General features: G+C 37.7%; 2 protein-coding genes across 2 annotated transcripts; one reads left to right on the forward strand and one right to left on the reverse strand.

Annotated features, from left to right (window-relative positions):
• The first annotated feature begins 7600 nt into the window (after positions 1 to 7600).
• On the forward strand, positions 7601 to 10074 carry LOC143715626 (ras-related protein ORAB-1). The gene is made up of 6 exons (XM_077207403.1): positions 7601 to 7688; positions 7900 to 7972; positions 8194 to 8289; positions 8627 to 8722; positions 8822 to 8953; positions 9054 to 10074. Exons 1-6 carry the CDS (start codon positions 7675 to 7677, stop codon positions 9270 to 9272), a joined length of 630 nt encoding a protein of 209 aa, XP_077063518.1. The 5' UTR covers positions 7601 to 7674; the 3' UTR covers positions 9273 to 10074.
• Positions 10075 to 11203: 1129 nt separating this feature from the next.
• On the reverse strand, positions 11204 to 12268 carry LOC143715627 (gap junction delta-2 protein). Its single transcript, XM_077207404.1, has one exon. The coding sequence runs from the start codon at positions 12266 to 12268 to the stop codon at positions 11204 to 11206; it is 1065 nt and encodes a 354-aa protein (XP_077063519.1).
• Between the last annotated feature and the right edge of the window lie 2605 nt (positions 12269 to 14873).

The raw sequence follows: 14873 nt of genomic DNA on the forward strand, positions 1-14873 counted from the left end.
CCCACACCCAGATAAATCCCTCCAACCGAGAGCACAGAGCTACGCTGAAGCTTTAGCCCGGCCTCCAGCTCCACCCACCACCTCCAGCTCCAGCTTCAGCTCTGCCAGCGAACTGAGCCAGATCAGAGAGATGCTGCACACACTGTGCAACCAGCTCCTGAACAGATAAGAACACACACAGTCCTCTACTGACAAAAAAAAAAAAAAAAACTGCACTAATGTAAATTGTTTGCCATGTACGTTTTCACATGTACACTAAATTCACGTTATTTTCTCTCTGTCTCACCGAATAGGTTTATCTTTTAGAATAGGAATGCGTTCATTTCAAATAAGTTGCTGGAATATTCAGGGTCTTCACTCTTCAACATTTGGTTCAAAAAGCACAGACTCAGAATTTCTAAAAGATATTGAAGATGTTGATATTATAATCCTCACTGAAACCTGGTGTCGAAATGATGCGCTCACCTACTGTCCCTCAGGCTATTATGAAGTAATTGTGCCCTCAGTCAAAATAAGTACAGTCCACCGTGGCCGAGACTCGGGAGGAGTTCTGGTGTGGTACAGGGAAGATCTGGCCAAACACATTTCAACTATTAAAGTTGGAAAATTTCATTGTTGGTTAAAACTAAGCCAAATTGGCATTTCTACTAGAGACACATATCTATGTGCCATCTACATTCCCCCAGCGGATTCCCCTTACCATGATGAGGAATACCTCAACAACATCCACACAGAAATCAGCCATTTCCAGGCCCAGGGAAACGTGCTGCTGTGTGGAGACTTTAATGCAAGAACTGGATCTGAACCTGATGACATCGATCCAAAGGGTAATGAATATGTCTTTGGCCAAAACCCCCCGAGTCTCACAAGAAAACTTCCACCGAGAAACAACCTTGACCAAACAGTGAATAAAAGCGGTAGAGAGTTGGTGCAGCTCTGCCGAGCCTCAGGCCTGTACATACTGAACGGCAGGATCCGAGGGGACTCTTTAGGGAGGTTCACGTGTTGTTCAGGTCTTGGAGCTAGTGTAGTTGACTATGCCATCACTGACATGGACCCATCCTCCTTCAATGCATTCACTGTCAAACAGCAAACTCCGCTTTCTGACCATAACCAAACTAACATCTATATCAAAACACATCACACACCAGAACAAAACAGACCGGAAACCTGCCGAATGTATCAGGTCCAGCAGAGATACAGATGGGCTCCGGACAGCGCAGAAAAATTTGTCCATGCCCTCAGTTCTGAAGAACTAAAAAATCTAATAAATGCATTTATTAATAAGAAATTCGAAACAACTAAAGATGGTGTTAATTCGGCTACAAATGAAATCAATTACATATTTAAAAAAGCAGCACATAGAAGTGAATTGAAAAAGAAAGGCAAAAAATACACTAAAAGTGCTCCAAAAGATGAAAAATGGTTTGACTCTGACTGCAAAACATTAAGAAAACAACTTAGAAAATTATCAAATCTGAAACATAGAGAACCAAACAACACTGACATAAGAACTGAATACTTTTCAAAACTAAAAATATATAAAGACACAATTAGAGTGAAAAAGCAACACCATCTGACCAAAAATATACAAGAACTAGAACATGCAATAAATCAGAATCAGTTCTGGGATATGTGGAATAATTTGAGCACGACAAAACCACAAGACCTACCAATACAAGATGGAGAAATTTGGACAAATCATTTTGAAAACTTATATAAAGAAATCCCATCAAACCAACTCAATGACAATTAAAATCTGATCAAACAAAATCTACATACTTATGAAGAGACAATTAAAAATAATCAAAACCCACTTGACTTCCCAATTACACACGAAGAATTGACAAACAAGCTCAAACACCAAAAAGGCAATAAATCTTGTGGTCCTGACAGCATTCTAGGTGAGATGCTGAAACACAGCACACCGGAGCTGCAGGCGGCGGTGCTCAAACTATTCAACATTGTACTTAGTTCAGGCTGTTTTCCTGACATCTGGACCAAAGGACTTATTACCCCAATTCACAAAAGTGGAAATAAATTGGATCCTAATAATTTCAGAGGCATCTGTGTGAGCAGTAATCTGGGGAAGTTATTTAGCAGTATTTTAAACAATAGAATTGTAAGCTTCCTTAACGAACACAATGTCCTGAGCTCGAGTCAGATTGGCTTCGTTCCAAATCACAGAACTACAGACCACATTTACACCCTACACACCCTAATCAATAAACACGTAAAACAGACCAAAAACGTAAAAATATTTGCATGCTTTGTCGATTTCAAAAAAGCATTTGATTCTATTTGGCACAACGGATTATATTACAAACTTTTACAAAGTGGTGTAGGGGGTAAAGTCTATGACATTATAAAATCAATGTATTCGAACAAAAAATGTTCAATACGAATTGGCAACAAACATACATAATTCTTCACCCAGAAAAGAGGAGTGCGGCAGGGCTGTAGCCTGAGTCCAACGCTGTTCAACATCTACATTAATGAGCTAGCGGTGCAGTTGGAGCAGTCTACAGGCCCTGGACTCACTCTACAGGACAGGAGCATCAAGCTCTTGCTGTACGCAGACGACCTGGTGCTGCTGTCACCCACTGGACAGGGACTACAGCAGCACCTGGACCTGCTGGAGAACTACTGCCAGAACTGGGCCCTGGCAGTCAACCTCACAAAGACCAACATTATGGTCTTTCAGAAGAAGCCCAGATGTCAGGAACACAGATACCAGTTCAGTCTAGGCAGCACCGGCCTAGAGCACACAATGCAGTACACTTACCTCGGCCTGGTCATCACTGCATCGGGGAGTTTCAGTGTGGCAGTGAATGCTCTCAGGGATAAAGCTCGAAGAGCTCTATATGCAATTAAGAAGAAATTCCAAAACACTGAATTACCGATTCCAATCTGGTGTAAAATCTTTGATAGTGTAATTCGGCCCATTGCGCTGTATGGAAGTGAGGTGTGGGGTCCACTCAGTGATCAGAGCTACACTAGATGGGACAGACATCCAACAGAAGCCCTACACACAGAATTCTGCAAAATGATACTAAAACTACAAAGGAAAACACCCAATAATGCATGTAGGGCAGAATTAGGCCGATTCCCATTGAATATTAATATGCAAAAAAGATCCCTCAAATTCTGGATGCATCTAAAATCAAGTCCCACAGAAACGCTGCATTTTAAAGCACTACAAACCCAAGAACTGAACCCCGAAAAAAGTCTCCTCAGTCAGCTGGTCCTGAGACTAACTAACCCGACTAACTCTACTAACACTAACCAGTCTCAGACCAGCACTGCGTCTCACACACACATTAGAATAAACCAAATTATCAAACAGTCTAAAAATACATATCTGGAACATTGGGATCAAGAAACCAAAACACAAAGTAAACTACAATTCTATCGAAATCTGAAATCAAATTATGAAATGGAAGAATATCTCCAGAGTGTGAGAGACACAAAGCAGAGACGGATCCTGAGCAAGTACAGGCTGAGTGAACACAGTCTAGCCATCGAGACCGGCAGACACAGAAAGAGCTGGTTACCCCGAGAGCAAAGGGTGTGTGTTCAGTGTAGGACAGGAGAGATCGAGACAGAGACACACTTCCTCCTTCACTGTCACAGATACAGTTCAGTCAGAGACCTCTACTTCAACAAACTCACTCACTTAATACAGAACTTTACAGCCATGACTGAAGTAGATCAGATAAAGATCATACTAGGAGAGGGACACACAGCAGCACTGGCTGCCAGATACGTGTGTGTATGCCACAGCCTGAGAGACAGCAGGTGAATGTGTGTGTGTGTGTGTGTGTGTGTGTGTGTGTGTGTGTGTGTGTGTGTGTGTGTGTGTGTGTGTGTGTGTGTGTGTGTGTGTGTGTGTGTGTGTGTGTGTGTATCTGACCTCAGTGTGTTTCCCTACTGTCCACCACAGTGACCCTCAGTAATATGTGTGTGTGTATATATATATATGTTAAAACACTGTGGTATCAAATGTTCACAGAAATTATAATCTGTTACACTGTTAATTGTTGCAATTAATTTAATTTGTACATTTAAATTTAAGTTGTTATAATACTTTATTATTCTTTATTATTATACGATGTATCACAAGCTTTGGCAATATTGTAATACAGTCATGCCAATAAAGCAAATTGAATTGAATTGAATTGAATTGAGAGAGAGAGAGAGGTAGAGAGAGAGAGAGAGAGGTAGAGAGAGAGAGAGGGGTAGAGAGAGAGAGAGAGTGAGAGGTACAGAGGTAGAGAGAGAGGTAGAGAGGTAGAGAGAGAGAGAGGTAGAGAGAGGTAGAGAGAGAGAGAGGTAGAGAGAGAGAGGTAGAGAGAGAGGTAGAGGTAGAGAGAGAGGTAGAGGTAGAGAGAGAGGTAGAGGTAGAGAGAGAGAGAGAGGTAGAGAGAGAGAGAGGTAGAGAGAGAGAGGTAGAGAGAGAGAGGTAGAGAGAGAGAGAGGTGTAGAGAGAGAGAGAGAGAGAGAGAGAGAGGTGTAGAGAAAGAGAGAGGTGTAGAGAGAGAGAGAGGTGTAGAGAGAAAGAGAGAGAGAGAGAGAGAGGTGTAGAGAGAGAGAGAGAGAGAGAGAGGTGTAGAGAGAGAGAGAGAGGTGTAGAGAGAGAGAGGTGTAGAGAGAGACAGAGAGAGAGAGGTGTAGAGAGAGAGAGAGAGAGAGGTGTAGAGAGAGAGAGAGAGAGCGGTGTAGAGAGAGAGAGAGGTGTAGAGAGAGAGAGAGGTGTAGAGAGAGAAAGAGAGAGAGAGAGAGGTGTAGAGAGAGAGAGAGGTGTAGAGAGAGAGAGAGGTGTAGAGAGAGAGAGGTGTAGAGAGAGAGAGGTGTAGAGAGAGAGAGAGAGGTAGAGAGAGAGAGAGAGAGAGAATAAAATAGAGAGAATAAAATCCTCTTTTATCTTTTCTCTGACCATGTGACTAAAACCCCAATGTGAGAAATTCAAACTGACCAATCAGATAGTTACAACTTCCCCCATTGGTGTGACAATTCATAGACCCCCAAAGTGCACACATCTTGGCCTACAGGCCTTGATCACTATCAGCCTCTCAACTCCAATTGGTCATTGTGGAAAGAGGGGGTGGAAAACAGTAAAGCAAGTCTCTTCGTCCATTTCAAATTTCTTGGAATATTTTTAATCCTACATTTGTTTTCAGAGAGTACAGGAAATGGATGATTGTGCAATCCCACATGAGTTAATCTTTATAGATGAGTCTGGGTTCAACCTAGCAAAGACCAGAAGAAGGGGGGAGAAACGTCATTGGCCACAGAGCCATTAAAGATGTTCTTGGCCAACGTGGTGGGAACATCACATTGTGCGCTGCCATCTCCAATATGCATGGTGTCCTCCATCGTCATGCCAACCTTGGACCATACAACACAGCTCATATTCTCACATTTCTGGACAGACTCCACAACATTCTCATACCACCAGAGCGTATGAAGGATGCAGACCATCAAAGAAACCGGTACGTTGTAGTATGGGTCAACGTGAGCTTTCATCGTGCAGCCCTAGTCCAAAACTGGTTTGCTGACCACCCACCATTTCTCATGCAATACCTCCCACCATACTCACCATTTCTGAAACCCATAGAAGAGTTCTTTTCGGCATGTCGGTTGAAGGTATACGACCAGCAGCCCTTTGTGCGCATGGCTCTTGTGCAGGCAATGGAAGAGGCATGTGATGTGATTGATGTGGGTGCGATTCAGGGATGGACAAGGCACTCAAGGCACTTCTTCCTTCGATGTCTGGCAAGGGAAGATATTGCCTGTGATGTGGACGAGGCGTTGTGGCCAGACCCAGCTGTGTGGCAAGATGCTGCCTAATTCGTTTTCTTGCCTATTTATTTTTCTATGTATATTTTCTGCAATTTTCTTTTTCAGTTTACTATTTTTTGTGAGCATATTTTTGTTCAGTCTAATGTAAATATATCTGCTGTGCATATGTTGCACTGACTTGTTTGGTGAAAAAATTTTTTTTTAAAAATATGCGTGCGTGTATCTGCAAATATTTCTGTGCATGTGAACAATTTGAAGAATTTTCTACAATTTGAACTATTTTAGTATTATGGCAAAGCATACTAAAGATGAGAGTGCTTTTCATTATGCCCAACAGCGTGTAGTTGGTTCGACAAAAATCTGGTAATATGAATGAGGTGTATACCATTTCATGCAATAGTTTGATTTTGATCATGCTATATGTTTTGGTTGCAGTGCTTCATTTTGCAGGATATATGAGGTATTTTGCAGTTTGGGTGTGTGGTTCTGTGAATTGTGTTTAGTATTTTGATAAAACCAGCCTAGTTTGCAAAACTGTGTATTAGCAATTTGGAAAAAAAACTGTAATAATGACAATAGCAACAGCACTATGTAACATTGATAGACGTGAAAATGTTTGCCTGAGTTAAACTTTGTGAAGCATAACATGACATAATAAAATAATACAGTTTAAAAAATGAAGTAAAGTGAAGTAAAATAAAATAAAAGAATATGCAGATTGTACATGGAGCCATTGTAAGCCCACAGAACCGAAAGTGCTTGAAGTGTGTCCCAATTGGGACAGGGATCAGCTCAGAGATCCACTCGTTGGTAAAATGGTAAATGGTAATTATAGTTTGGAAATGGTAGTTTGTGACTTCAGAAACACCAGCTATTTCAAACCGCGTTTTTGATACTGTCTTTGGGTTACTGCAGTTTTAAGGAGAAAATACTCAGCAATAGTGCTGACTTATGGATTTGTACATTTGTCTTAGACATAATATTAAAAGCTTGATTTTCACCACAGGGTACTTCAAATTGTCAAAAAAAAAAGTCAAATTGGTTGGCACATCTAATCTACTAGAAATGAGAAAACTCAAAACTGCTTTGCAGCCAGTTGCTTTGTTTATTTATTTTTTAAGTTTACCCTACTTTTTTATTGTTCAAATGTTGTCAAATCTCAAATTATCTTAAGCCACCTTTTCTCAAACAAAAAACATATACATATTGATATATGTGACTTATTCTATACTTATTCTGAGACAATTCTATAGACTTTTCTTGTAATGCTAATTTTCTCTTTTTTGGGGGGGGGGGGGGGTTAATATCTGACATTGAATATTTGACACTGAACAATGTTCAACAGCAATGAGATGAGTGGACTCTTTCTTATTCTTCAGCGGCCTCTAGCGGCAGTAGTTTACTATTACAAGTTCGTTTTTTTTGACTGGTTAGGCCTACTGGTAGTAATGGTCTTGGGTGCACTCTTTTTTCTTGCCTGCTAATATACATTTCATGAGCTTTATAACTTTCTTTGTGATTAACCTAAACACTGACACTACAATAACAGATTGTTGGATAGGCTGTTGGTACAGTTACATGAGTAATTTAACAGGTTCATATCTTCAGAAGTTGTTTAGACTTAGAAAAAGCATGTTGATTTCTTCCAAATTCTTGAGTGCCATGCCTTTGACACTTGTTGTCGTTACTAGGCTGCAACTTTAAGAAACAGGTAATGGCCACTTTGTAACCTGATCTGAGACTTTAATAAATGATGGAGCAGTATCTGGGTTCACTATTGCCACGGTTGTTGTTTTTTGCATTTCCAAGGACAGAACGCAGCTGAACAAAGATAATCGAGCTAAAAACACTTTTGTATAGCATTCTGCAATCATGAATCCTGAGTAGTAAGTAGTTATGCCTCTAAAGAATGTTTACTTTATTGGGGTACTGTATTGCTAACGGTCAACAGACTTTTTCTTTTCTTTTCTTTTTTTTCAATTACAATGACTAGAGAAGAATAATGGCCTCTAGTTTGTGCCATTAATGCCAGTATTATATATTGTGCCCATTATGAATGAGTAACATGCAATGTTAATAATATGTTTTTTTTTTCAGTGACTACCTGTTCAAATTGCTGCTGATTGGGGACTCTGGTGTGGGAAAGTCATGTTTACTCCTACGGTTTGCTGTAAGCAAAATAATTTTCTGTTTGGAGGTTTTTCAGTGAATGGTGTTATACATTTAAAGTAGTTCGCCCCAAAATCTAAATTCTATATTATTTACTCATGGCATTTCAAATCTATATTCTGTTGTTTTTTTGTTTTTTGTGTGTTTGTTTTTTGTTTTGTTTTTTCATTTAAAACAACATGAGTTGACTCTTATGTTGATGAAACACACTTATTCCACAAGGATGACACCTATACAGAGAGCTACATCAGCACTATTGGGGTTGATTTCAAAATCAGAACTATTGAAATGGAGGGGAAGACTGTCAAACTGCAGATTGTGAGTATAGAAATGTATTTCTATTCATATTCAGAGTCAAATTGGTTTGTGCCTGGCTGTGTCTGAGTTGCTTTCTTTTGTTTGTTTGATCCAGTTATTATTTCTGTTTTAAACAAACCCCTATGGAACAAAAACATTTTAAAATCGAATTATTATTGTACAGTGACAATAACTGATCATTTGCTAATGAACTTCTACTGAAACTACTATCCAATCACTTGGGTTGGTCCCAATAGAGCAAAAAAAGTCCTAAATGCCTGCATAAGGATTGACATCTTCTCAAAGTTTTTGCAAACAACACATTAAAACATGTGCCATGCTTTTCACCATCCTGAAGTGGGATACAGCAGGGCAAGAGCGATTTCGAACAATAACATCCAGCTATTATCGAGGGGCTCATGGGATTATAATTGTCTATGATGTCACTGAGCAGGTAATGCTTTTGAATATTAAAGAATGTTTATTATTTTAGCATTTTGTGTATGTAGAATTGCTTAATAACAATGATTAATGAAATACTGTGTTTATACAGGAGTCTTTCAACAATGTGAATCAATGGTTAGAGGAAATTCATCGCTATGCATGTGAAAATGTCTCCAAGTTGCTAGTCGGTAACAAGTGTGACCTTTCCTCAAAAAAGGTGGTAGACTTTACCACAGCAAAGGTAAGCTCTCTGCTTAAGCAAATTCATGGCACGGTCTGTTCTAAAGGATAAGTAGATCTAAGCTAAGTGTAAATATTACAATTAATTTGTACTTTTTCAGGAATTTGCTGAGTCACTCAAAATTCCATTCCTGGAGACAAGTGCCAAGAACGCAAACAACGTAGAGAAGGCATTTTTAACAATGGCCTCTGAAATCCAGAAGAGGATCGGGACAGAGAGTGTTCAGAATGAAACTGTTAAAATGGGATCCAAAATAAACAGTGCCCCCCTATGGCCTGGTGGAGAGAAGTCAGCTGAGGAGGTCAGCTCTTGCTGCTAGTACTCAAAATAATTAAAATTCAGAGTAATATGAAAATCCATATTTTTGTTTATCATTCTATGTGTTTTTGTTCCTCCTTTTCTTTCTTTTTCATTTTAAATGTAAAATAATCCATTGACTAATAAGCACATCCTAATAATCTAATTAAGGTGCATTTTTAAATGTTTCTGGAAATTATTTTCTGATCATGTATGCATTGTTTTATGTAAAATGCTCTTTCATCCTTTTGGTGATGGACAAAACCTATAAACACTACTTTCAAAAGTTAGGGGTCTTTAAGATTATTAAATGTTTTTGATAGAAGCTTCTTAAGCTTATAACGCTGTATTCATTTGATTAAAAAAACTGTAAAATCAGTAATATGGTGAAATGTTATTACAATTTAAAATAAGTGTTTTACACTTAAATATATTATTAATATATAATTTATTCCTGTGATGGCAAAACTGAATTTTCAGCAGCCATTACTTCAGTGTCACACGATCCATCAGAATTAATCTGATTTTAAAATATTAATATGATTTTGCCTAATATATTTGTGGAAACCGTGATACTTTTTTTTCAGTATTTTTTTGATAAATAGAAAGTTTGAAAGAACATTCATTTAAAAATAGATTTTGTTTTTTATAAAAGAATATAAGTTTTTGTCTTTGCCTCTTTTGATCAGTATGAATGAATAATAGTATTAATTTCTTAAATCTTACTGGCCCCAAACTTTTGCATGGTGGTGTATAAATGTCTGATACTATCACCTATTTTTAATTTCTCAAAAAATAAAAATGAATTTCTCTTTTTCTGAGTATAGAAGCACCTTCTGATTGTATTGAGCTTTGTTAACATATGGTAATCAAGCAATTCTGCATTCTCACTGTGCAGTGCATTTACAGAAGCTTTTGCATACAAAGTGAAATGAACACTCGCATCAGCTAATTATTATATGCACAGATAAAGCACTGGTCCAACAGTTGTTATGCATGGCAATACATCACGTGTCTCAGAATCAAAAAGAAAATAAACAATAAATCATGGTCATTATTTCATGAATCTCATTAGTAAAATAGCAGTCAAGTATTCATACAATTAAGAAAATATGATATAATATACATTTATAATTTGATGATAAAATTCTGACATTTTGTAATATAATATTAATTTTAATGACATTTCAAAATTTTTGAAAGGTGCTTATCTTGATTTATAATCATAGCTCTAAAATGGTGAAACTTTTTTAGGTCAAGCACTGAAAGCATTTGAATCAAACTCAACACAGAACATTACAACACAACAACAATTTTGCTCAGCTGACACAATCACAATAACATATTTCATCACTGAAAAGTTTCAGGCCTGTTTTATACATCCTGCAGGCTCATGTTGAGCTTCACACTGGTTCCTGCCTGGGTTACGGTAAAGAATTTTATTTTAAAAAAAGGATGTCCGGCCAAAAATGAACAGTATAAGTTTACAGACATTTCTCTCAACTCTAAAACACATCGCAATGCGTAATTCAAAATACGAGTAAAACACCTGTGTAAAAAAAAACTATGTAGAAAATGTCTTCATATTAACAAAAGCTTAATTTTTACAGACTTTTCATAGTGTGTAAGTATTTCCTTTGATATCAGCTGTCTTTTTTCAAATAAATAGGTGAATAGATCACTCCTTCATTGTATGTTGCTCTTATGTTTATGATAAATAAATGTAACTTTATTTTTCAAATTAAAGTGTAAGCACTTTCATTCTGTTTTCTGCTGATTTCAGCATATAATGCGCCTTAACGTCCACTTTCATTGTTTCTTCTGGGACCCAGCACCACCGCATGCATTGTAAAAGCTGTAACTTGTTCAAATGGCCCCCAAAATAGATTAAACAGGCCTCTGAATGAAATATACAACAAGCTTATAACGAGAATTTAAAACCATCAGTACACATTACAACCAGGACTTTTTGCCAGTAAATCTAGCCATATTGGCCAATTTCAGCCTCATGCGTTCCCTCTCCTCTGGGTTTCTCTTTGAGTTGCACTCAAGTGTAGAGTCGGTCTCGAACGAGATGGCTGGGCCGTGTGAAAGCAAAGCCGTCCCCGTCTTCTCCTGCGACAGGGTGGTTGTTGGTGACTGCAGGACCAGCCTGCTCCGCATTGAGTGTCTGAGGCGTAGCAATAAAGGTTTGCGTTGAGGGTACAGCTCCTTCTCTGGCTTGCAGCACAGAAAGCAGGCGGCACACAACATGCGGAAAATGTAGATCCAGCCGAGGTAGTGAAGCTCCACAATGTTCAAGAGGAAACAACCCAGGCTGATACTAAACATAAAATTAAGGAAGATAGTCTTTTCGGTGGCTCGAGACACAAAACAATCAGTCCGTGTAGGGCAAGGGTATGTTTCACAGCGGAACAAATGAGGCACCTCAAATCCGAATAGGTAGTACTGACCGACAAGAAACGTGATCTCAAGGACGGAGCGAATCAGGACATGGACAATATAGATGAGGAGAACCTGACTGGAAAGTGTGGTTGGATCCTTGCTGACCTCACCAAAATCATCCTGCAGTAGACTTTGCTCCACACTTTCCTCATCCTGACCAGCCCATTCTTCTCCCTGGGGTCCATATGCCAGTTTGACACTCTTACCTTCTGGCCGCCCAGGGTGCTTGGCCTCTGCCTGGACCATCTCCGTCTCCAGCTTCTCGTCTTTGGTGATTTTGTGTAGCACATAGATGATGTAGAAGATAGAGGGCGTTGAGACCAGCACAATTTGGAAGACCCAAAAGCGCAAGTGTGAGACGGGGGCGAAAGTGTCATAGCAGACGTTGTTGCAACCCGGCTGCAGTGTATTGCAGGTGAACTTGGACTGCTCGTCACTGTACACGGCGTCTCCCACCAGGGTCACCAGCAGAATGCGAAAGATCAGGAGCACCGTCAGCCAGATCTTACCAATGACCGTCGAATGATTCTGTACCTCTGTTAAAAAGCGGCCCAGAATAGACCAGTCCCCCATTTTTTAATCTGGAGACAAGGAAACAAGGAAACAGTGAAAAAGGCAAATATATTGTTTTATGATGTCAGCTAATATATTAAGTAAAATTACTTAAGAGAGTCAAATAATCTACAGTTTATGCAAATTATTACAATATTTCAGAAACTTTCGGTTGGTGATGCCCAACATGTCGATATTTGTATTTCTTCATCATGAATAATTGATGTAAAATTGATTGATTTTTTTTGTGTGTAATCAATCTCTTTGCATCATTATATAATTAGGTCAATCAATGTGCATATAATTGCTCACTCATTTTATGTAATTGTACAAAATCATGACCATTACATTAATGAATATACTAAAATAGACAAGAAAAAACACTTACCTTTGGTTAATTTGTCTTTTTTTTCATACAACTTTGACAAAATGAGCAATTTCATTGCTACATTTGAAAAAGGGTTGTTTGTCACTGGGAAAGGACCTCAATGTGAGAGCTGGGTGAAATGGGCTGACAACAGGCATCTATCCAAAACCCTCATTGTACTGTATTCAGACAAAGCGTCCCAATGTACAATGTCACAAAGATTTAAAAATACAATGGGATGCAACATCTATGAATGTCCCTGAACAGTCAAACGAATTGTTTAAAAGAACCTGCTGGAATGGGCAAACAATGCTAATTCATGAGAGATTTGTCATATACCTGCTCTGAACATGCGAAAGCTAATGAAATTATTCTTCTGCACGATAAATCGTTAAACTCATATGCCATGATATGAAAATGATCCAAATGTAAAGTAAATACTGAACCCTTACACATCTTTTTCGTACTGAATTATAGAGTCAACTTGGTAATTCTTCCTTTTACGGTCCTGTTCCCCATGTACGTACTTATTATAGTAATTACAATAACTGGGTAATAACTAGGTACTAACCCTGAACCTACCCCTAAACCTAACCTTAACCCCCCATGTACTTACCTTATATTACCCAGTACTTTCTTAGGTAAGTACACTGTAAGTACACGTAAGTTAACGTACTGTACTTTCCATCAACTCTGGCTCCCTAAAGTTGAAATGTATTATAAACACAACACAACATTTCACCATTTGCACTTCTGTGCTAGAGGATGGAAATATTGTATATAGCAAATAAAAACTGCAAGCAAACAAAACAGCTAGACAGACAGATGCACTTTACTGTGAACATTTTGCACACTGCCTGACACACAATATCTGCCTTGATTACTCCATATACATATTATAATATTTTGCATTTGGTTCTCTCACTCCATGCACACCAAAACAGAATGTATTATTTGTTGTACTTTGAGTATTTCTTACTATATTTGTTAATACATTTATAGAGAAAAACAGGGCTAAATGCACACCAGGGTAAAAGGCGCCTTTGATTTGATTTTCCTCTAAACCACTAGATGGAGAAGAACTTGCAGCAGCACTTTGCAAAAAATCCGCTTTTCAAGATGCACATGGAAATTTGGCTTATCCTTGTGCATCTTGAAAAGCGGATGTTTTGCAGCATCGCAAAGTTGACTTATCTGATTTTTTTTTTTAAATTCAAGTAGCAAATGAGAATTGCTAAATTATTGAATATATTTTGAGACAAAGGTCTTCTTAATGAATTTCAGTTTTGTTCAAGCTAATTAAAGCAACAGTTTTCAATAACGGAAAAATGTGTAAAAGTAATTTGGTTGAAAGACACCCCTGCTGTTGGGGCGAAAGGCACAATAATTAACATGATAATAAATAGCTGGCTGACTTTTCCATCTGTTGACATGACATTGTTAGATTCAGATGGTAAATATCATATTAGAGATAATCGCCATATCATATCATTAAAATAATTTATTGTTACTACTGTAAATCTAAATTAAATTAATATGGGTTCTTAAATGATTTCAGAATCTTTACTTTTTAAGATCATTTTGTTTCTGTATTTATAAAATCTATTTTTATATTAAGATTCTAATTAAATATTTATTGAACAAAAATGATACTTTTATTTATCAAAATAGACAGAAAATGGTACAAACTTTGCTAAAGTGATTGTTTTTACCTAAAGAAGGCTATTTGTATACATAATATGTTTCCTTTCACCCAGTGTATGGGGTAAAAGGCCCAATTGCCACCTTATATACATTTATAATAATTTAATACAAATAAACAACTTTTATAAAAGTAAATAAAAAATCACACAAAATATGTTGCTCTATCAATGTTCAATACAAACATATACATTTTCTGCAATCAAACACTATGGGAGTAGTGAAAATACAATTTTCTTAAGATCTGCATTTAGCCCCATTGTAGGGCCCTACTTTAATTTCATATGTATTATTAATTCAATGTTTATTTTAACATTTAACAAACAACCTGAGTAAAAAAAGCTCTTGCCTGTAGAATTTAAAGAGCTGGACAGACAGACAGACAGACAGACAGATAGATAGATAGATAGATAGATAGATAGATAGATAGATAGATAGATAGATAGATAGATAGATAGATAGATAGATAGATGTTATTAAAATTAATACGTAACTAATGTTTTAACAATTTCAATAATCTTGCTCTAATTCAGATGTTTTTATAGCACCTAAAATGCT

This window comes from Siphateles boraxobius, unplaced genomic scaffold (genome assembly GCF_051911475.1).
Source record: "Siphateles boraxobius isolate OS27281-9 unplaced genomic scaffold, OSU_SipBor_1 6, whole genome shotgun sequence".
NCBI classification, from domain to species: Eukaryota; Metazoa; Chordata; class Actinopteri; order Cypriniformes; family Leuciscidae; genus Siphateles; species Siphateles boraxobius.

Excerpts from the sequence above, each read along its gene's own strand:
- LOC143715626 (XM_077207403.1), top strand. Across the intron at positions 7,973-8,193 it reads GTTTACTCCTACGGTTTGCT|GATGACACCTATACAGAGAG; the intron begins GTAAGCAAAATA and ends TTATTCCACAAG. Across the intron at positions 8,290-8,626 it reads AGACTGTCAAACTGCAGATT|TGGGATACAGCAGGGCAAGA; the intron begins GTGAGTATAGAA and ends ACCATCCTGAAG.
- LOC143715627 (XM_077207404.1), bottom strand. The coding sequence starts at position 12,268 with ATGGGGGACTGGTCTATTCTGGGCCGCTTTTTAACAGAGGTACAGAAT.